General features: G+C 43.8%; 1 protein-coding gene across 1 annotated transcript in view; it reads right to left on the bottom strand.

The window, feature by feature from the left end:
- The window catches only part of vegfc (vascular endothelial growth factor c), a 58,570-nt gene extending 39,964 nt beyond the window's left edge, over positions 1-18,606 (bottom strand). The window contains exon 1 of the mRNA XM_066678385.1: positions 18,011-18,606. Coding sequence (XP_066534482.1) covers positions 18,011-18,127 — 117 coding nt within the window. The 5' untranslated portion in view covers positions 18,128-18,606. The remainder of the gene's footprint in view (positions 1-18,010) is intronic.
- Between the last annotated feature and the right edge of the window lie 4,458 nt (positions 18,607-23,064).

Genomic DNA, 23,064 nt, shown 5'->3' with positions numbered 1-23,064 from the left:
GTCGCTGATGTAATAAATAGGACAGGAACTGGACTGTGGGTTGGGAGGCATGAAGTCTGTGGGCAGCTGAACCTCAAACTGCTCTCATTGTTACTTTATTAGTATCAGGAGGGCACAGATTCCTCTACATTCCTGGAGACAAAAATAATAAAGTATTTGTGTTCAGGTGCAGATTCCTCACACCGCGAGAAATTAAGCTTGTCCTCGCAAATCCCAGAGGATGAGGATGAAGGCTGGGCTTTAAACCACATTAAACAGAGCAAGAGCAGTCTGTATTTCTTTTCTGTGTTAATACACAACACTCTACACCCGTCGTTCTAATTGCTGTTTTCTCTTTGCCTGTGATTATCGACCACTAACTTATGGGAATCTGATCCTGGACGATTCTCTGTGTTACGCAGTCGTTTATAATGAATGTTTTATAACAAAAGTTTCAGATTCTCGGGAAAACGCCCTGACAGTCAGTGCTGCTTCTATTTAAAGCCCAGCCACCCACCTTGCTCTCCATCCACCTCCTTTTTAGGACCAACAAGTCCGATCCTTCTGAGCTAGTTTCAGTTGCCAGAGCCAAGAGAAGCTTTTGGTCAGAAAAAAGGTCCTGTACAGGTACCTTATTGTTCACTAAAGGTACAAACTGTGTAAATGTATCTTTAAAAAGTTACAAAAGTGTTCTCCCTGTGTCTGCGTGGGTTTCCTCCAGGTGACTGCCTGTGAGGAGTGTGGTGTGTTCTCCCTGTGTCTGCATGGGTTTCCTCCGGGTGACTGTCTGTGAGGAGTGTGGTGTGTTCTCCCTGTGTCTGTGTGGGTTTCCTCCGGGTGACTGTCTGTGAGGGGTGTGGTGTGTTCTCCCTGTGTCTGTGTGGGTTTCCTCCGGGTGACTGTCTTGTGAGGAGTGTGGTGTGTTCTCCTTGTGTCTGCGTGGGTTTCCTCCGGGTGACTCTCTGTGAGGAGTGTGGTGTGTTCTCCCTGTGTCTGTGTGGGTTTCCTCCGGGTGACTGTCTGTGAGGAGTGTGTTGTGTTCTCTCTGTTTCTGCATGGGTTTCCTCTGGGTGACTGTCTTGTGAGGAGTGTGGTGTGTTCTCCCTGTGTCTGCGTGGGTTTCCTCCGCGTGACTGTCTTGTGAGGAGTGTGGTGTGTTCTCCCTGTGTCTGCGTGGGTTTCCTCCAGGTGACTGTCTGTCAGGAGTGTGGTGTGTTGTCTCTGTGTCTGCATGGGTTTCCTCCGGGTGACTGTCTGTGAGGAGTGTGGTGTGTTCTCCCTGTGTCTGCGTGGGTTTCCTCCAGGTGACTGCCTGTGAGGAGTGTGGTGTGTTCTCCCTGTGTCTGCGTGGGTTTCCTCCGGGTGACTGTCTGTGAGGAGTGTGGTGTGTTCTCCCTGTGTCTGTGTGGGTTTCCTCCGGGTGACTGTCTGTGAGGGGTGTGGTGTGTTCTCCCTGTGTCTGTGTGGGTTTCCTCCGGGTGACTGTCTTGTGAGGAGTGTGGTGTGTTCTCCCTGTGTCTGCGTGGGTTTCCTCCGGGAGACTCTCTGTGAGGAGTGTGGTGTGTTCTCCCTGTGTCTGTGTGGGTTTCCTCCGGGTGACTGTCTGTGAGGAGTGTGTTGTGTTCTCTCTGTGTCTGCATGGGTTTCCTCTGGGTGACTGTCTTGTGAGGAGTGTGGTGTGTTCTCCCTGTGTCTGCGTGGGTTTCCTCCGCGTGACTGTCTTGTGAGGAGTGTGGTGTGTTCTCCCTGTGTCTGCGTGGGTTTCCTCCAGGTGACGGTCTGTCAGGAGTGTGGTGTGTTGTCTCTGTGTCTGCATGGGTTTCCTCCGGGTGACTGTCTGTGAGGAGTGTGGTGTGTTCTCCCTGTGTCTGTGTGGGTTTCTTCTGGCTCAGAGATTGCTTTGGTAAAGTTATGTGCAAGAATAAAAACAACAAAATGGAAGGTAAAAATGGTGTCTAGTAGGAGGATGGCATGGTGGTGCTGCAGGGCGTCGGGGTCCTGGGTGAGATCCCTACTCTACTTGGATCACTGTCTGTGAGATGTGTGTGGTGTGTTCTCTCTGTGTCTGTGTGGGTTTCCTCCAGGTGCTCCGGTAGATGAAGTAGCTGTATGTCATTGTCCACAGGTGTGAGTATGTGATAGCTTAAGATGAACTGGTTACAGAAAATAGATGAAGTAAAGATGATTCCCGGTTTGAAAGATTGTAATTTTTAAAATGCAAGAGCTGCAGTTTTAATTTAACCATCCAACATCAAGAACTATGTCTGTGCAAGTTTAAAACAGGGACATTTAACTTCTGTAACAGCCATGACCACAACCCCAATCAAACGACTGTACATTTACTGTTCAACATTAAAGCCAGATCTTCTTGATAATGCACCAGGCCTGGACCTTCATTCACAGGAAAACGATTGCAAATTAAATCAGGGCTGCAATATTGGACAGAAATAATAGAATTCAATATTTCCCCCAAATTGTTCAGCTCTAGTTTCAGGCAAGATCTCAATCACAAGTCCAGAGAGAGTTGTTGTGTTAGACCAGTATCTTAACGACAAAGAGAAACTGCACCTATCAACTAAGAAGTAGGTGACATTGGGATGATTTCATGTATTTGAAGCCTTTAAAGGACAGAAACCACACTGATTCAACTGGTTAAATTTAACGGGAAGCTCTATGTTCTGTGCAGTTAATTGAGATCCTGTGTGTTTATAATGTGAATGGTTGTGCAACAGAGGAAATGAATGGCATCAGGAGGGAGATGAGACACAGGAAGGCCTGCATTAATAATCAGAAATGGACCACAAATTTCTGCTTATAAACCGCATTCTGGGTTAACCCTCACTGTATCCTTCTGATCGGCTGAATCACAACGGAAACTCCTGCTGTGAATGAAGTAAAGGGTTCCCCACAAAGTCAAGTCAAAACCAAACAAATGCCACAGCAGCTAATCCCTCCAAACAACATAAAGGCAACCTGAACATCACCCTGAGCTGAGACTCTGACTCACGGATGAGGAGGCTTTGAAAAAGGACAGCGAGAGGATGTTTCGGATTTCCTGAACTGAAATGCATTCCTGTTCCGTGGCTCACAATCTCTTCTTTCCTCTGGCCGGGATTCACTGAAGCGCAAGCCCAATGCAGAGGAGAAGCCAGGAAACTGAATTGGACCGAGAGGTTTGTGTATATCCTCTAGGCCTCTGCCAGTGTCCTGAGCCATACTGGATCCTGTAACTGGACTCCTCATCCAAGAAGGGAATTCCTTACAACCTCCATCATAATAACACACAAGAGCCAGGTTCACCATGCTGTGATTTCCACACAAATTCAACACATTCCTCCTAAATTACACAATCAAAACCTGTCACGTTCACTGTTTAGGGAAATATAAAAAAGCACCACGTTTGGTTTTGATTTCTGAAGCTTTATTTGAGGAGCTCTAACCAGGCTTTGTTCACATAGATAGATAGATAGATAGATAGATAGATTTTATTGTCATTGCACATGTACAACAGAATTCAGCAGCAATCCTTAAAGTGCTTAAAAAACAACAAAAAAAGTAGAAACATGCAGTTTATTTTACAATATATATAACAAATTTTTGCACAAGCCCTGAGTAGTTGAAAAACAAGCCCTGAGTAGTTGAAAAACAAGCCCGGAGTAGTTGAAGAACAAGCCCTGAGTAGTTGAAAAACAAGCCCTGAGTATTTGAAGAACAAGCCCTGAGTAGTTGAAAAACAAGCCCTGAGTAGTTGAAAAACAAGCCCTGAGTAGTTGAAGACAAGCCCTGAGTAGTTGAAGAACAAGCCTTGATTAGTTGAAAAACAAGCCCTGAGTAGTTAAAGAACAAGCTCTGAGTAGTTGAAGAAAAAGCCCTGAGTAGTTGAAGAATAAGCCCTGAGTAGTTGAAGAATAAGCCCTGAGTAGTTGAAGAACAAGCCCTAAATAGTTGAAGAACAAGCCCTGAGTAGTTGAAGAACAAGCCCTGAGTAGTTGAAAAACAAGCCCTGAGTAGTTGAAGACAAGCCCTGAGTAGTTGAAGAACAAGCCCTGAGTAGTTGAAAAACCAGCCCTGAGTAGTTGAAGACAAGCCCTGAGTAGTTGAAGAACAAGCCCTGAGTAGTTGAAGAACAAGCCCTGAGTAGTTGAAGACAAGCCCTGAGTAGTTGAAGAACAAGCCTTGATTAGTTGAAAACAAGCCCTGAGTAGTTGAAAAACAAGCCCTGAGTAGTTGAAGAACAAGCCCTGAGTAGTTGAAGAACAAGCCCTGAGTAGTTGAAAAACAAGCCCTGAGTAGTTGAAGAACAAGCCCTGAGTAGTTGAAGAACAAGCCCTGAGTAGTTGAAGAACAAGCCCGGAGTAGTTGAAGAACAAGCCCGGAGTAGTTGAAGACAAGCCCTGAGTAGTTGAAGAACAAGCCCGGAGTAGTTGAAGACAAGCCCTGAGTAGTTGAAGACAAGCCCGGAGTAGTTGAAGACAAGCCCTGAGTAGTTGAAGACAAGCCCTGAGTAGTTGAAGAACAAGCCCGGAGTAGTTGAAAAACAAGCCCTGAGTAGTTGAAGAACAAGCCCATAGTAGTTGAAGACAAGCCCTGAGTAGTTGAAGACAAGCCCTGAGTAGTTGAAAAACAAGCCCTGAGTAGTTGAAGAACAAGCCCTGAGTAGTTGAAGACAAGCCCTGAGTAGTTGAAGAACAAGCCCTGATTAGTTGAAAAACAAGCCCTGAGTAGTTGAAGACAAGCCCTGAGTAGTTGAAGATTACACATTACCAGACGGAAGAGACTCAAATCTGATTTTTTGCTTTAATGTGACACTGAATTGAAATCTGAATTGTTTAGAGCTGTGTGAACAGGTCTAATACGATCTTTTGAAACATCAGATTTGAGTCGCTTTCATATGTGGCTTTAGATCTGATTTGTATCCGATTCCTGGTCATGCGACCTGTGGTCAGCGACGGCAGAGACTTCAGGCTGTGTCTCAAACAGCTCCCTGCTTCCTACATAGTGCATTACGTGGTGATGAAACCATAGCTTCTGCACCAAAACAACACACTGAATGTTAGAAAAGAGAGTACATGTAAGAGCTGAATATTAATGGATGGTGCTTAGGTGCCGAAGACATTAGTAAAAGACCTAAATCTTGCACCACGCAGGGTTTAGGGGCCCATTTGGGATGGAGCCACAAACATTTTGATTTGCTATTTCAGGGACAGATTCGTTCACATTAAACAGATACAGATCACTTTCTGAATGTGAACCCTAAAAATCCACAAATCCCATTTAAACAAAAAAAAATCTCAGTTAGAGATGCATTAAACTTTGAAAATATCAAAATATCATGAAGTTCAAGAGCTGACTGAACCTGATGCTCAAAATATGTGGAAAACAATGTCATGCGAAGCACACTGTAGCCCTCAATTCAGCAGTGATATCACCGAGAAGCATCGCCAAGAAGTGTAGTGATGGAAATTCACTCCCAGTCACAATTACTCATTCTTAGAAATATCTGAAAAGGTCTAGTTGCAACACAAAAGCGCAACGGAGAGGAAACAGCAAGAAAACAAGGTCATCTTATTGCTTCCTCTCTCCACAAAAACTGCCCACTAAGACTGAGCTCACATGCTGTAAAGAGGGGAATTGTTTTAACAGATATTCAGCAAGCCAGCACCACAGGAAAAAGTCTCTACGAGCAGACTGAGGGCCATCAAACACACGAGAGAGCTTTAGATCATCAGCCATATACACGCTCATAAACTAATAATAACAACAACAGCACATAACGGGCCTCCAGTGAGAGGGAGATGTTAGAAAGCTGGTGGTCAGACACGTTGAGCTCATGAGCTATTTAATTACATCAGTTAAAACTCTTTATCAGACCTTTGTACCGCTGTAAACAGAGCTGTGCAAAAGTCAGAGACCACTGTTCATGTATTTTAATATATAACATTATGCACCTTAACTATATTTAAATATTTATGATTTTAAAAGACATTTTAATATTTCTCATCATAAAGTCTAGTTTCTTTCCTCTTTCCACATATACGTCCATTCCATTTAAAGGGGACATATACCGACAGAGTGCACATTACTGTGTGAATCTGGAGCCCACCAACACACACACTGTGAAACAAGACCAGCCAGTCCGTATACTGTGTGCAGCCTAAGTTAGAAAACACAGGATAAAACGAGACGTTCTGATTCTGCTTTGCTTCTGACGTCAAGTGCAGAGACTTTAGAATGGCTCCGCCCCCCCATCTGAGTCTGTCCAATCACAGCGCTGGACCTGTGTTTATGTGAGACGGCAAAGACAAGGTTAACCACAGCAAAAGAGACACAAGAAGTGCGGAGAAATAAGACAACAGAGCTTCGGTGCCTCGCTCTTCACTGCTGTGCACTCGGGGTCGGGGTGAACAGCGAGTGGCTCATTATCATTTAAAGGAACAGGCGCTGAAATTGACCATTTTGAACAGTTGTGGGGTTTGATCCTTGCTGGGTTTTGAGTAAACCAGGTCACAGATGGTTCATTAAGAACCAGAGCTGTGTTAATTGAAGAGAAGGGTGAGAATATGCCTATTCTAAGAAAAATAAGGGTATATTTATTACCCACTCAGAACACTCTAGTTGCCATGGAAAGAGCTGGTGTCAAGACTGTGATACTGAATTCACCTGTGTGCAGGAGCAGGTCAGCAGGATTTGAGAAACACACACAGGATCTGCTCCAGACACCACTTTGATCCTCCAGAAACAGGCTCCAGAGGCAAGACCAAGTACACTGCCTTCTTGAATGAGCTCCGAGTCTGAGAGCACTGAGCGTAATGCCCTGCCTGAAATAACAGGCAGATGAAAGGCAAACCTGAGGTTCCAGCAGGAGATTGGTGAGGGGTCAGAAAAAGGTCTGAGGTATCATTAGGCCTCCTATGGCACCTGATGGAAACCTTAGAGATACGACCATGGCCTGGGATGAACTCAACATAACTGTACCTTCATATGAAGAAAGGAAACAGAACACACTCAGAAATTCAGATGCACTTCTCCATTTCCTTTAAACAAACTCAATTCATGCTATATTTCCTTCACGAGGTCAACGGAGATGCTCTACTGACGTACAGAGCACAACATTTCAGGCCTAGTAAAGGATATAACACACTTTCTAATGTGATTCACAACCATCAGCCTGACCCTGCAGTGTCTCACACACACAAATCTGGGTCTTCCAAATGGAAATCTTTTCTCCAGTCTTCAGCAATACCTGTTGGACCCATTAGGGAGAGCCAGCGGCATCAGTTCTAAAGCTTGGCCGGTTATGTGCTGACGAATGCCACTCTAAAAGTCAACACGAAGGGCTTAAGAAAAATAAACTTTGGAGACATTTTAACTGACGCAACACAAGTTGTAGAATTTAAGACAAATATTAAAACAAATCTATTCCTTTCAAAACTCCTGCAAACAGAAATCTGGGTCCGGTCCCCAGTGAGCAGGCCAAGGCCGACGCTGGCAGGAAAGATCCTCCACAAACCTTGAAAGAAGCCAGGGGTAAAACAGGACCCCATCCTAGATGCTGGAGGAGTAACCACACTCTCTTCCCTTTCCTGGAGTCATGATACTTTAAATACCGACATGAGTCAGTGCTTTTAAAGATCTTCTGAATGAAGAACCGCGAAGGCTGAGCCGATCCGACCCTTGTGACTCCAGAGCTGGGAGGCAGGAGGAGCACTGAAGCCAGTTTCAAACAATGCAGTTCACAGTGTGTGGCGTAAATAGTTCAATGCCCATTTTCCCTTTTGCATTACAATGCAATACCGCAGCGTCACAATGGATTGAATTAGAAGAGTTCAGAAATATGCTGACACCAAATCATTTCATATGTGGCTCCAGTAGAGCCCACAAATGGAAGACAAATATTCCCCGTTCAGAAACAAACTGTGATATACCAAGGATGTTTGCACAACTCCTCACACTACACTCTCATATTTACCTCTATATATTTTTAGTAAACAATATGGGGGTTCGATTCCTTACTCAGACAGGCACAGTCTCTGTCCAGATTCAGAGACTTCCTTATGAACAATTCCCATCAATGAGCTGCTGGCGAGTGGCGGAAGGCTAAGTGGAAACAGAGGTGCAGACCATTTGCATATTCATAGATCCATGAATTATGAATGAATGTGAATGTGTAAAGTTATTGTGTGTATTCTAGTGGCTGTTCTTAAACAGTACAGCACCCAAGACAGGTTTTGATTCTCCCTATTAGTGACATAACATATAACCAATAATAGCTGCTGAAATACAGAAGCCACATCTTATGATATCTTATGTAAATGACAGTAATGTTTAAGACTGAGCAGCTGCAGGATACGATTTCAGTGAGGCAAGGAAGCTATTTGGGGTGGTGCAGTAGGTAGTGTCGCAGTCACACAGCTCTGGGGACCTGGAGGTTGTGGGTTCGATTACCGCTATGAGTGACTGTCTGTGAGGAGTGTGGTGTGTTCTCTCTGTGTCTGCGTGGGTTTCCTCCGGGTGACTGTCTGTGAGGAGTGTGGTGTGTTCTCCCTGTGTCTGCGTGGGTTTCCTCCGGGTGACTGTCTGTGAGGAGTGTGGTGTGTTCTCTGTGTCTGCGTGGGTTTCCTCCGAGTGACTGTCTGTGAGGAGTGTGGTGTGTTCTCTGTGTCTGCGTGGGTTTCCTCCAGGTGACTGTCTGTGAGGAGTGTGGTGTGTTCTCCCTGTGTTTGCGTGGGTTTCCTCCGGGTGACTGTCTGTGAGGAGTGTGGTGTGTTCTCTGTGTCTGCGTGGGTTTCCTCCGGGTGACTGTCTGTGAGGAGTGTGGTGTGTTCTCCCTGTGTCTGCATGGGTTTCCTCCGGGTGACTGTCTGTGAGGAGTGTGGTGTGTTCTCCCTGTGTCTGCGTGGGTTTCCTCCGGGTGACTGTCTGTGAGGAGTGTGGTGTGTTCTCCCTGTGTCTGCGTGGGTTTCCTCCGGGTGACTGTCTGTGAGGAGTGTGGTGTGTTCTCTGTGTCTGCGTGGGTTTCCTCCGGGTGACTGACTGTGAGGAGTGTGGTGTGTTCTCTGTGTCTGCGTGGGTTTCCTCTGGGTGCTCCGGTTTCCTCCCACAGTCCAAAAACACACATTGGTAGGTGGATTGGTGACTCAAAAGTGTCCACAGGTGTGAGTGAGTGAGTGAATGTGTGTTTTACCCACGCATTGTACATAATTAAATTAATAAAATACATTCAAACGAGACACGAACATGCTTGATGTTCTTTTGCTTTGCTGTCATTGTGTACAAACCCCACCTGGATGAGACTGAACTGTTTGCACTGAAACCCACAACAGTATCAAAAGCAGAGAAAAATTGACTTTACTCGGACAAGAAGCTTCTTGTGGCTTTCCAGTTTCCATCAGCGCTAACTGCACCATGGATACAGGCTTTAGACAAAAGGTGATCCTGCTGTTTTAAATATGTCTTACGGGAGATTAAATAGATTGTAGTCCATTAGATACTCTCAAAACATAAGGTCATCCTAGTCTTTGGAGAGCCCACCTACGAAGCCTTATGACTTACAAACCTCAGTTTAATATGGTTTCCTCCGGGTGACTGTCTGTGAGGAGTGTGGTGTGTTCTCCCTGTGTCTGCGTGGGTTTCCTCCAGGTGACTGTCTGTCAGGAGTGTGGTGTGTTCTCCCTGTGTCTGCGTGGGTTTCCTCCGGGTGACTGTCTGTGAGGAGTGTGGTGTGTTCTCTCTGTGTCTGCGTGGGTTTCCTCCGGGTGACTGTCTGTGAGGAGTGTGGTGTGTTCTCCCTGTGTCTGCGTGGGTTTCCTCTGGGTGACTGTCTGTGAGGAGTGTGTTCACCATAGCAGTGACAGGCAGTTAAAAACACATGCTGTAACTTTTACTAAATATATCAAAGTACAAAGATGAAGAAGAAGAAATGTGACCCAGTTAATGCAATCTTGATCCAGTTTGGCATTAAATATATTTATCTTTTATGATTTCACTGTAGAAAATATAGCACATCTAAAAATAAAAGACACAAACCGCTAAATGTGTTCCTCACCAAGAGGCTGAAGCTAACAGGCTAAAGCTAATCCTGGCATACAACAGTCACAGTCTAGGAATTACTGAAGACATCTGCAAAAATACTGCTGATGCCCCTCAGTGCAGAACGGGTTACCAAAGCTCCCGGGCAGAGCACTGAACCATAGCTAACAGCCAAGAAGCTCAAAGTGGAAGAAAAAAAAAAGATAGCAAGTAATGAAACTTCACAGGAATGTTCTAGAATCCCCTACAGCACGAACGTCCACTCTGTTTTCCTCTGAAATAAACAGAGTATTGCAGATGGGTCCTGCACCAAGACCACGGTCCAAAACAAATGAGTACGTCCACAAAGAAGAAGAGAAGATTCAAGAAGAGGAACTTCTAAACTTCAGAAGTGAACCTCATTAAGACGTAACTGAGGAATCTCTGTTCCTCAGAAAAGTCTGAATTAATACAGCTTCCTTAAAACAGTTAAACGGAAGAAACTATTCACTACATTTTTGAAATTTTAAATTTGCAAGGACACTGTTTGCTGAGGTGTTGGATGAATCAGTGCTGTCTCAGCTTCCAAGATCAGCCATGAAACAGCTATGGGCTATTCAGTTCTGACACAGGAAACGTTGTGGCTTTCTTCTTCCCTTTTCCACGGTAGAGCATCCGAGCTTTGCGGCGAGCAACATGTTAAAATAATCTGCAGGGAAGCGGTGGCAGGCGCCTCGCTTCACTGAGCTTCATCGGAAGGCATGAACATGCTCACTGCTGCAGAGAGGTCAGAGGGCGCAGACACAGGCATTTTTAACTGTGCTCTGACCTGGAGCCTCGCCTCCTCTGGAAGAGATTAAAACGTGAGCAGTGGAAACTTGGAGGGCCACACAGAAACCGCCAACACCGTGTGGTCACTGGGCTGCTGAGAATGAATAGGTGAGGTTTTGGGACGTCAGGTGGGCAGCCATCCAGCTCCACTGCACTAATTAGACACTGCTGTTTACACGTGGTTATGTCACAAATACTGGTTTCTTCATGTAGTTGTTTAGTAAAGTGGGTCAGATTAGCTGTAGTGCCCAGTGATGCAGACTCTCATTCAAAACTAAACTACCACCTTTATATGAAGTTTTATTAGGTGTACAAGTACATTTTAAAGCTTGTGTGTGTGTGTGTGTGATATATAATTGTAATTCAAACATTCAACCACTCATTTGTCATTTTATGGTAACAACTACCATTTTATATTTTTGGGAAAAACAAAATTAAATAAATAAAACAAAAAAGAAAACAAAAATGGTAACTGTCTGTGAGGAGTGTTCTCTCTGTGTCTGCGTGGGTTTACTCCGGGTGACTGTCTGTGAGGAGTGTGGTGTGTTCTCTCTGTGTCTGTGTGGGTTTCCTCCGGGTGACTGTCTGTGAGGAGTGTGGTGTGTTCTCTCTGTGTCTGTGTGGGTTTCCTCCAGGTAATTGTCTGTGAGGAGTGTGGTGTGTTCTCCCTGTGTCTGCGTGGGTTTCCTCCGGGTGACTGTCTGTGAGGAGTGTGGTGTGTTCTCCCTGTGTCTGTGTGGGTTTCCTCCGGGTAATTGTCTGTGAGGAGTGTGGTGTGTTCTCCCTGTGTCTGCGTGGGTTTCCTCCGGGTAATTGTCTGTGAGGAGTGTGGTGTGTTCTCCCTGTGTCTGCGTGGGTTTCCTCCGGGTGTCTGTCTGTGAGGAGTGTGGTGTGTTCTCCCTGTGTCTGCGTGGGTTTCCTCTGGGTGACTGTCTGTGAGGAGTGTGGTGTGTTCTCCCTGTGTCTGCGTGGGTTTCCTCCGGGTGACTGTCTGTGAGGAGTGTGGTGTGTTCTCCCTGTGTCTGCGTGGGTTTCCTCCAGGTGGCTGTCTGTGAGGAGTGTGGTGTGTTCTCCCTGTGTCTGCGTGGGTTTCCTCCAGGTGGCTGTCTGTAAGGAGTGTGGTGTGTTCTCCCTGTGTCTGCGTGGGTTTCCTCTGGGTGACTGTCTGTGAGGAGTGTGGTACATTTTTCCTGTGTCTGCATGGGTTTCCTTTTCTTTTTTCGGACCAAGAGGAACTGAGCTACAAGTCTGAACACACCTTAAAAATACATTCTCAAGCCATATCCAGGTCTTTATTTGTTTTCTACAGACATGTCAGTGTCCTTTATGACCTCGTTGTTAACCAAGGATGAGGGTATGCATTTGATTCCTTCTTGCTCCAGAAGTAAAAACCCATATTAAAGCGAAAAACTGCTTTTTCATTGAATCATTCCTTTACATTTCAATGCGTCCTGAAGATTTCTGTTGTGTGGAGACAACAGTGGAATAGAAGAGTGAGATAACATCTTCACTTAAGAATGAAACAACTTCAGAATAACAAGCCCCATAGGCTTCCCCTGCTGCACGACTGCTCAGTACAGTGCACACAAAATGAAGCTCTAAGAACCGGGAAAAGTGGACATACACATGCATGAGCTGCTCATGGCAAACCCCATCAAACCTGACTGAGTAAATCCCAAAGCCTAGAAAGGCAAAGCACACTATCTTTTTACCTTATAGCCGTGTCACCATATGTGACCAAAGCCACTGCAAACCAGACGGCTGAGTCTGAGTGGCAGGACTGAGCTTATCTCTCCAATGCAGCCCTGAAGAGTGAAGCATCAGCTTTTACTTTCAGACCAGCCTCATACATACACACAAAGCCTGGAATCGAGAGCTAAAGCCAGTCCTCCTGATCTCCTCCACAGCCAACACAAGGTCACAGTTCAAATGGTTAACTGAAGCATGACTCCTTTGAAAACATAGCGCTTCTGTATCTGTTTTCAAGACGAGACCTAGGCCTACTCCGGTGAGGCAATGGACAGGAATTCTGTTTCTTTAACATACACACATTATACATTAGTAATATATGACATTTTTCAACACAATTTTTATTATCTTTATTTGGACTGGACTGCTTTTAGTAGCAATCTCTGGCACGTCATAAAAGGCCTCCACGTCTCATTACTTTAGCTTTAAACCTGATATTTTCAAGGGAGAATACAAAAAGAAACAACATTGTTGCCCAGCACCTTAAGCAATGAGGGTTAGTTTCTCTGCTCTCCTCAGATCTGCCAAAGGGAATGAAGTGATAGAACTAGATTACAGTGTGGGAGTTTAGCCAAGTATGCTTCTGCTAGATTACACTCAGCACAGAGACAAAGTCGGATTTCAGAGCTGAACCAAAACAATGAGACCGTAGAGACGCTTGGAGAGGAAAAGTGTAGGATTCTGACAGTTACAAAGGGCACTTGTAATTCAATTTCTCCTCTTATTGCACACATTTCACAAGCAAACATTGTGCTTGGATCAATGAAAGGGGAATGTTAACATTTTCAGCAAAGCTGTAGCATCTGTACTTCACCTTGGTGGAGTTTGTCTAGTAACATGAAAATGTACAACAGCATTTTTGCACTGCGGCCTGTGAGAGTGTAAAACACCAATTTCAGAGAATCTAAGTCTGAACCAAAACTCTGAGGCCAGACTGCACTGATTTTGGGTGAGTACAATATCAACATATATCTATGTATGGGATTAAGAATGTCTAACATTGGAATACAGTGCAGCAGCAAGCAAAAATGACATGCCCATGATAGAATAGGAATGCACACATATGGCAAGGACCCACCTGCTAACAACAGTGGTGGTTTCTGTGGTAGTTCTCCAGCTAATTGAGGGCCACCAGTGCATCTGTTGTCCTCTGATGAAGAGAACTGGGTGGAGTCCATCGTTAGCCCTGTTCCAGCAAAACAATTCATGTTCATGAACCTACCCTGTTCCAGATTCTTGGGACCTTGGTGATAGTCGGTGAACTAGACCGTGATTCCACCGGTTTTATGGGGACCTTTAAGGTAAGTCATGTTTTATCCACTGTTTACAGCTGGTTCTGACGCGTGTAAATTTAACAGCGTTCTGAGCCGTCCTGCTGAGTTTGTGAACAGTGAGAACAGCAGAGAAAAATATCCAACACACCTCCATTTGCACTGACCACAGCCTCAGAAAACACACAAACTGAGCACTTTCCTGTTTTAATTTCCTTCCCGTTTTTCTTTCCTAATCAGGAATCAGATAATGTGATTATTTAAGCATCATTTGAGGCTCTGTGCTCTTTCTGGAGCTTTATCTTGACATGCTTTCCAGGTTGCCTTTAACCGCTGATTAATTTTTCCGGTTCAGGAACCATTTTAAGTTGGTGGCCAAACTCTTTCAAATTAGGTTTATGATCAGAAACGGATCCGGTTCCTCGTTGGTGGAAATGGGTCATGTGTGTTTATAAACAGACATTTAGATTAGAGTACAGCTAGCGTACAGAGACTACGACAGTCACGGATGACCTCAGATAGACCCTGAGGTATTAAAGGCTGAATGAGTGATTATTCCTATATCGCAAACGTAACCTGAATGAGTGCAATTTTCAAATCACAAATCTGTGTTTAGTTCAAACCAACCATGTGTTATGTATATGCACATCTAATCTACAATCTGGCACATTATGTGCAGTACTCAAGCGTTAAGTGGGAAAAGGTGGACATTATGATGTTCTTGCCAAAGTAACAGGCCTCAGAATTAATGTATGGAAAGTAATCACATTGAACTCCAAAGATTTCCCCAAAATTCCCAAATGAAGGAAAGAGAATGGAAAAAGAGATGTGAAATAAAGATGAGAGAGAATGAGTGGGTGAAAGACAGTGGTAAAAAGGAGAGAATTGGGTGAGATATCTGAGACAACTTGGATTTACAAGTACAAATCAGCCAAAAACAACTTACTATTGTTATACCAACATCAGCAAATCTTTACGCAAAGTTCTATGACCTCTGCACATAATAGACAGACAATTCCCATTCAATTCTTTAATACACTATGTGGTACAACCTCCTAGAATCTACTTTCCTGCGGTGGTCAGTCTGGCTGCAAATTTGTCACGTAGCCATTTCACAACTGTAATACAAAATTGCTTATGAATGCAATAGTGAAATAGCACAATTGCAACATTTGCCCAACACACAGGGCCAGCTGAAGCTTTATTCTCCCAGTGGAGCTTCCCAAGACCTCATGCTTATGTCACCTCCTCGTTTGACTGGCCCTGCCTCCTCCCAGAGCAACAAAAGACGGCTGTGCTGATAAGAGAGTGAAGAAAAAGGGGCTGGCAGGTAAACATCTCATTAAAGTGCAGATAAGGACAACACACAGAAGGCACCTGTGTAAAATCCCCACCTGGCTTTTGTGTACTTCTCTTAAATTATCTCCCTCCTCACTTAAACACACACACAAGAGAGAGGATGGGGTCCCAAGGGAATCCTTAAATTAGTCCCACTCCTGGAGAGCTGAAGCACATCACAGTGATTTTTTTTCCCATGGAAACACACCTGATTAACCCCACACTGGGTTTAAAAGACGTGTTAGAATCAGAACAAACACAAACCTGTGTTAACTCCAGCCCTCCAGCGTCCCTTTTCATCACTTCTGCATCAGGATACTTTTTTTAACTGATGTGGACATCTGAGATTAGAATCCCAGTAAACAAGGAACGTCCCTGGACGTTCAAAATAGGTCTAAAAGTAGTCTGTCCGTCAAGACATATTCTAAACGTCAATGGACGTCCAAATTCCATCTTAATAAGTTAGTTAAGTGGTGACCAATCGATAACATCAGTGGACGTCCAAAGCGCATTTTATACGAGTAATTTATTTCGGGACCAATTAATAACGTCAATGGACGTCCAAAATACGTCTAATAGTCGTCTTTTCAATGTCTGTGTGTGGACGTCTTTTCAACTTTCATTTTCAACCTTAAGAGAACGTTGATTCGACGGCAGTCATTACGTTATTTCAACGTTGAATCAACGGCTAAATGTTGTGTCAATTTTGGGGGACTGAGAGAATCATACATTTTAGCTTAAACCTGCAGCTTATCTTGAAAATTGGAAGAAAATTGGAAGCTGTAGTTAAGGCACATGTGGACACAGTAAACGATATATTCCAAAAAGATATATTTAATAACTTTTCAAATATATGCTTAAATATGTCCTGATGCTTAGGTTAACATCTGTTTCAGCAAATGAAAATAAATGAAATCGTAGCTTCTGAATGTAAAACTATAGAAGCTTTTGAATAATCCACTTCACATGACCTTATTCCTGCAGTAATTTTGCAAGTAATCTGGAAAAAAAAAATCATTGTGTAATGGTCTTAATTGACCAGAGCACTCCCAAAGACCAGTCTTAAAATAATGAATAACCAAGAGATTACAGCAGGCTTCCTCAAATCTGCTAGACACTTTCTCAACCATGAAAGCCACAACTGCATAAGTCATTCTAGACTTTAAGGGTGTCACACTGCTGGTGATAACCAAGAGGAGAGCTTTCCCCTGCCTGATGTTAGTCACAAAGTAAATGTTTAAGAAGTGAGAGATACGGTCGGCGTATTAGCTCGATGACAAGTGATGTCCAATGAGGTATGGAAGCCTGAAAGTGCTGCTGATCCTTTCCTGCTTGGGGTTCCACAGCCACATGTGCAATTATAGAACAATTATTCACCACCGTGGCTCAAGCACAAGATAAATATCCCCCAAATGGATCTAAAATAAACCATTAGAAATTGTGCTCAGTTTCGCTTGTTGTCATTGGGTAAGACAACTTCACCCCCCCTCCATCACACTCCATGAATTCCAACAAAATGGATCTTAATAAGCTATGAATTTTACGTAGACTCCAGAGATTATAGCAAAGCTATAAAAACAAAGCAAGTCTAATTTTGGGGCAATCACGATTAGTGCTCAGTCTGTATCACACATAACGTATGGGAAGTGCTTCAAGTTGTTGTCGAGACTTCCACCTTGCCTTGTAAGGCATATGGGATCATTTATTAACCGTGCAGTGCATTTACACAAGATCCACAGAACTTAGCATTGTCATATATCAAGAGGCAGAGCGCAATGTCAAGCCATTCCTGAACCTTCCTAATGACTGCTCTCTCAAACAAGGGCAATTTGCTAATGCTGGTGCATCTGGGAGCCAAAAGCAACACCAAAATTACGATGCTTACAATGTTTGCGAGGGTTAAGACCAAAAACAAATGGGTCTCCTCACATTGTGTCTGGGTTTTAAGTTCTGAGGAGAATAATCATCTCTGGTAGCGACTTTAATCCAACCAATTAAGCCTATCGCATGACCAAATGGCCACGTGTTTGAGATTATGTGTCATTTCGCTGCTGAGAAACCCATAATCTCCCTCCTCTCTCACACACAGTGACCCAATGACACCTGCCTCAAAGGGTCGACTCTGGGTGATTTTCATGAAACCCTTCAGTGCACACGTCCAGTTCTGTTTTTCTATTTTAAAACAAAGTAGATTATGGTGACTGTTGGGCAACACTAAAACTTGCATGACATTTGATAGCTCTTTAGTACAGGGACACGTTTAAAATGCTACATCAGTTTTCAGTGAACGCTAACTTGGACAAATATCAATGATTCATCCAAAACTCTAAGAACTTTTAATATAAGTTTGTATATTTAATGTTGGACCAACTGTATAAGCAAAACTTTCATGTTTTGAAATTATGTATTAATAAAAATGACTACAAAAAGCACACGCTTTGAGTAATTTCTCCTTGGAAATATATTCTTGCTGGAAAAGGTTATTTTAACATATTTAACTATAGGTTTATGTCATTGGTCACCAAAAGCTTGTGTAGATATTGTGTTGCACTGTGAGCTTTAAAGTAAGTAGACACCTTGTTTTCAATCTCTCCTGCCTCATTTCCACTGCTGTCAAACCCTGTCTCACGCCAAAGAGAGTAAATAAATAACACCAGACTGCCTACAGCAATACTTCAGACACTGGAACAATAGAAGCATCAAGTCTGGTGGCCTGGCTTACCCCTGCTTTAATAAAAAATAGATATAAGGGAAGAAAACAAACAGAACACAGCATAAAATTAGTATAAACAATGAACAAACAGACCAGGTTTTCACACTATTATAGTTCTTACCAGGGCATCTCCTTCGTCCGGATCGTAGTCGTAGTAATCGTGACTCGACTGGAAAGCGAGGTTCGTGTAGAGGAATGGCGAATAGGCGAGCAACACACTTAATCCAAAAAAGTTCATTTTTTAAAAAGGAAATGAGATACAACGGCTTCGTAAAAAGTTCCTCTTCTGCTCAAGCGTCTTTTTTTGTAGCTCTCAGCAGCAGGTCTGTAGTCGTTCTCCCCCTCGGTAACCTTTTAACAGGGAAATAAGTGAAGAATATCCAGTATTTTACAGCGAAAAATGCCCAAAACTAGGCGAGAAACCGTTAAGAAATGCCGTTGCTGAACGTTATTTTTTGAATCTACTGTTTTCGCGCGCGCACGTGCTTTGTTCGTTTAAAGTTCCGAGGCTGTTCTGAGGCGATGGAGCTGGAGCAAAGCGGCGGGTTCAATGGCATGTTGAAGGCGGTTTATCGTTCTTTTTCCCGCTGTCACTCCGCTGCTCTGCCTCTCCTCTCCCTCCTCCTTCTCTTCTCCTTTCTCTTCTCTCCTTTTTCTGTTGCTCTTTTTTTTTCAGCCTGCAATTCATGTAACTTTCACACAGCGAGAATCGGAGAGCAAAAGGGTTACCGAGAGAGAGAGAGAATGTGTGTGTGTGTGTGTGTGTGTGTGTGAGAGAGAGAGAGAGAGAGAGAGAGAGAGAGAGAGAGAGAAGAGAGAGAGAGGAGGCACGCGCCCCCTCCTCAACACCCCCACCCTCCTTCCCTTTCTTCTTTCTATGTAGCGTTTCATCATACATTCTGTGTTCTAGCACCATTTCAACATATTGCACACATACACACACACACACCTACAATTCTACAATTACAGATTGCTCTACATATTTTGTTGCCTCCCTTTAACCAATGGTCGTGCTAGTACAAGTGGATCAGACACAGCAGTGCTGCTAGGGTTTAAAAACATCCAGCCGACAGCGTCCTGTGTCACTGATGAAGGACTAGAGGACGAGCGACACACACTGTGCAGCGACAGATGAGCTACTGTCTCTGACTCTAAATCTACAAGGTGGACCAACGAGGGAGGAGTGTCTCACAGAGTGGACACGGGGTTTAAAAACTCCAGCAGCACTGCTGTGTCTGATCCACTCGTACAATCAAGCACAGTTTTTTTTTTTTTAATTATAAAACCAATACTGAAATACTGACATCAACATCATGCTTGAGAACAGAAACAGAAGGCCCCAACTATATTGGACTGGATCATACTCCATTGTTAAACTGACGACAGACTTGTGTGATGTGCCTCCGGTGGGGAGGGCTCTGGACTGAGCTTGGAGGCCTTGGAGCTGTGGGTAAATAATTGGTTTGGAGGGCCGTTTCCCTACAGGGGGTCTCTCAACCGTCAAAGCTCAAGTTCACCGAGGGCTCTTGTAATGCAGTGGAATGCAGGTTCGCTGTGAGGGATTTTCCTTCCATAGTGTTTATTTCACAGCTGTCTGAGGCTCTTAATTCTGTGATCACCACGAGGGCCAGCGTAAGTAAGAGACCAGCCATGCGGTGTCAAGCACATTATGTAGCCAGACTAATGGCCTAATTGAGCAAGAGAGGGTTTGTTTTTTAAACAGCGATCATCAGTCTAATTCACCTCACCCTGTGACGCCAAGGAAATTTAACCCAGAAAATGAGCAAGAAAGAATATTTTCCATTGAAAAGTGATGTTCGCAGTGGCCTTGAGTTTTACCCTTCATTTCTACCAAAGATCAAGTGTCTAGAAGAGAGGCAATGGTATGTAACCATAGCTACTTCACATAGAAGCTCTGGAGAAACTCTAGAAAACAAGGGGATAAAGTCTACGTAAAGTCCGGGACAACAATGGAACGATCTGATACCTGGGGGTCTCTCAAACTCTGGACACCCATTCTACTGAGTGAATTCAGCTATTCTAAAGTGCATTGCTGACAAAGGTGTTTGGGTTGTATAATCCCCAGAGAAAAGCATTGACCCAATAGAATGGGCTCAGGGGCAACCACACATGTGCCTAAGGTATAAGGGGTAAAAAGCCCCCCCCCCCCCACCCCCCCACCCCCAAACAAGCACTGGGCTGTGGAGGAGGTTTCTATAGTGGTTGTGCTCCATTCAGTACATTTGGAATGAGCTGGAATGGGGATTAGGATCCAGAACTAATCTTCCGACATCAGCACTCGGCCATACTAGTGCTCTCGTGGCTGAATGCAATCAAATCCTCACAGAAAATGTTGTGTAAATGCTTCCCGGAAGAGTAGAGGTCTCAACTATTTTGTTCACATTCAAACATTGTATATTTCACTGTGATAAAGTCTACATTTTTACTTTTATGTACGCTATAAATTCCCAGTGCTTCAGGATTGTTGGCTTATCAGTCTGGAAATGCTGTTTTCCTTGAGTTCAAGCTTCTGATCATGGAGTTTTCCCTGTCAGATATTCAGGACATCGGCCAGATGCAACCATTTTCTGCTAATTTAAAAGAAACGATGGACATTACAAGAACAGCAAGCTGAATTATGTTATATTTTGAAAGCTGAAACTGAGTTTCCATCTTATTTTTTTTCTTATACAGTTCCAGCAACTTCACTGGCATTTCAATGCCAGACTTCATCAATCCGAGTAGCTCTGCACATTCCAGACTGACATTTTTTCCATGAACTACAATATCTTCCATCTGAGAAAACAGAACTCCATCATAGTTGTTGTGATAGACTTATTTAATCATTTTCTTTTGGTTGCAAATACGTGGCCTAATGGAAAGCTGTCCAATCAGGATTATCTTCGTTGTGTTGTCTAGGTAGATACAGTCAAGCAAAACCTCTCGTTGTATAGGGCTTCAGGATCTGCACTGAAGGCCTTAACCATCCACGGCTTCCTCTACAACATGAGCAAAAAAGCATCTACTGACTTCATGTGCTGTTAACTATGAGCACTTGAGTCTGAAAGGAAAAGCCCTCCAGCAGGAATTTATGAGGGGTCCTCATGGCCGCTGACCCACGCTCCCTGTTGCCCACCCGTGTGTGTGTGTGTGTGTGTGTGTGTGTGTGTAGCTTGTTCCCACATAGGAGGCGACTCTCATGCCGGAACTGGGAACAATGCTGGGAGCATGGTGGCTGCTTTGGGAAGCGCTGGCCCTTGCAAATGCTGGAATTTGTGGTGTCCCTTTCGCTTCAGATGATAGAGCACTGGCAGATAGATGGAGATAAGATGGAGGGGTCACAAGGGTCAGCCTCTGGGTTGCCCCTCTCCACCAGCCCTCTGCCTCTACTACGTTCTGTGTCTGAGATAAAGGTGAACCCCATTTCTTATGTTTACCACTTGTTTTCGAGTGTGATCTTGTTCATAAGCAAGGTGTAGTGTTTACATCAGATACATAATCACGACACAAAAAAGAGTTGTGCCTCTGCTGCCAGTCTGCAGTGATATCAGAGGAGGGATACTGGACTTCAACATTATAAGCCTTCGAAAGTTTGACAATCCTATATTATCACCCACTCCTAACTCTCTGTGAGATGAAGCTTAATTCAGCTGCTCATTCGGGAACTTCCAGTGCCACCTTAAATACTGCAGTAGCCATAGGTGCTAGAATGTCATTGCTTCACCACTTAAGGTGGACTGGAATGTTCTGAGAATCAACATGCTACTAGTGATGGTTTCTGCTTGTTCTGGGAAAATACTGACTTTTTTGGTCGCTTATGCATTGTCTTGCCAGTGATTCACAAGGCATTCATTGCCCTGCATTTGAAAGGTGTATCCATAAAAAATGCACTTTCGAGGAGTGTATAGCCCTACCCCTTGGTTCTACACCCCTTTCCAACAAGAATTGAGACCCCGCACCTCTAGGAAAAATGGAGGGGTGGTTGGGCTAAGAGTTGAAATGGGATTCGCCCCAAGTGTCATTGCTGTAAGTGTAAGGTCAACTTCTGCATGACTGCACTCTTGAAAGTGTTTGGATCACACTGGTGGTCTCACACACATTTGACTCAAGTAGCAGTTGAATGAGCTCAAACACAAAGCAAGTGTGTGATGATTTAGGCCTTCGGTTAGCATGCTAATATGTTATCTTTACCTGTTTGTTGCATTATTCCCGTACCTTCGTTGCAAAGCTAAAGAGGCAAACAGCAGACGCCAGACGTGTCTCTGACAGCCCACACTCGTAAGGTTTAAAGTGTGAAACATGCTGAGGGGGTGATAGCAAGCGTTTAGCACTCCTTTTGTTTTGGCGCTGGTATTCAGGCACAATTAACAAACCAAGAAAGAGCTGTGTAAATAGCGTCTGAGTATTGTGTGTGAGAGAGTGTCTATGTGCATGCTAGATGTTAGCAACACACGTTAGCAGCATAAGAACCCCTTTACACTGCACATCAGTGATGGATGATGGCTTGGTAAAGGCAATATAGTTTATTATAGAGCTGCTAAGGCATGTTTGTTCTATTCTTGTGGATAAATGTGTGTGTGTTTTGGTTAAAACGGTTTGAATATGGTGATTTCAATGTTAGCCACAGTGTATTTAATGTACTAATACTTCAGTTTTAGTTTGTTTTGTTTTTTTTTGTTTTTTTTTTACACAGTCTCAGAATGAGAAACGTTAGATATTTTGTTTACATATAATTCAAATCTCTTTCAAACACTTAATATCCCAACTTTGAGTCTTATTTTTAATCGATTTAATACATTTGAGTGTGCCATTACCTCACCAGTGTGGTGTAAGCACATGACAAGAAGCCAGACGCATTGCAGTTCATTTCAAAGGGATGTTATCCTTGCTTTCAGAGTTCAGTGTGTAATTTAAAACCTAATTCGAAAGTTCCTCTAAGGTTCTACAAATTCTAGCATGTCCAGCTGACCCTTGACTAATTGAGATTGTTAAACACTGGGTAATGGTAAAAAAGAAAATCTTGCTAGTGTCCGGAGCCACTTTGGACTCATGACAGCATGATTATTGAATAAATGCAGTTTGGAAATTTCTGCCAGGACACCTGCTAAATCGAACTCTCTCAGTGCTCCAGAGACGCTAATCAAATTCCAGCCATAACTCCGTAAATAGAAATGA

This window comes from Hoplias malabaricus, chromosome 8, assembly GCF_029633855.1.
Source record: "Hoplias malabaricus isolate fHopMal1 chromosome 8, fHopMal1.hap1, whole genome shotgun sequence".
In the NCBI taxonomy this organism is placed as follows: domain Eukaryota; kingdom Metazoa; phylum Chordata; class Actinopteri; order Characiformes; family Erythrinidae; genus Hoplias; species Hoplias malabaricus.
Note: the sequence above shows the minus strand (reverse complement) of the source record. Positions and strands in the feature narration are given on the sequence as shown.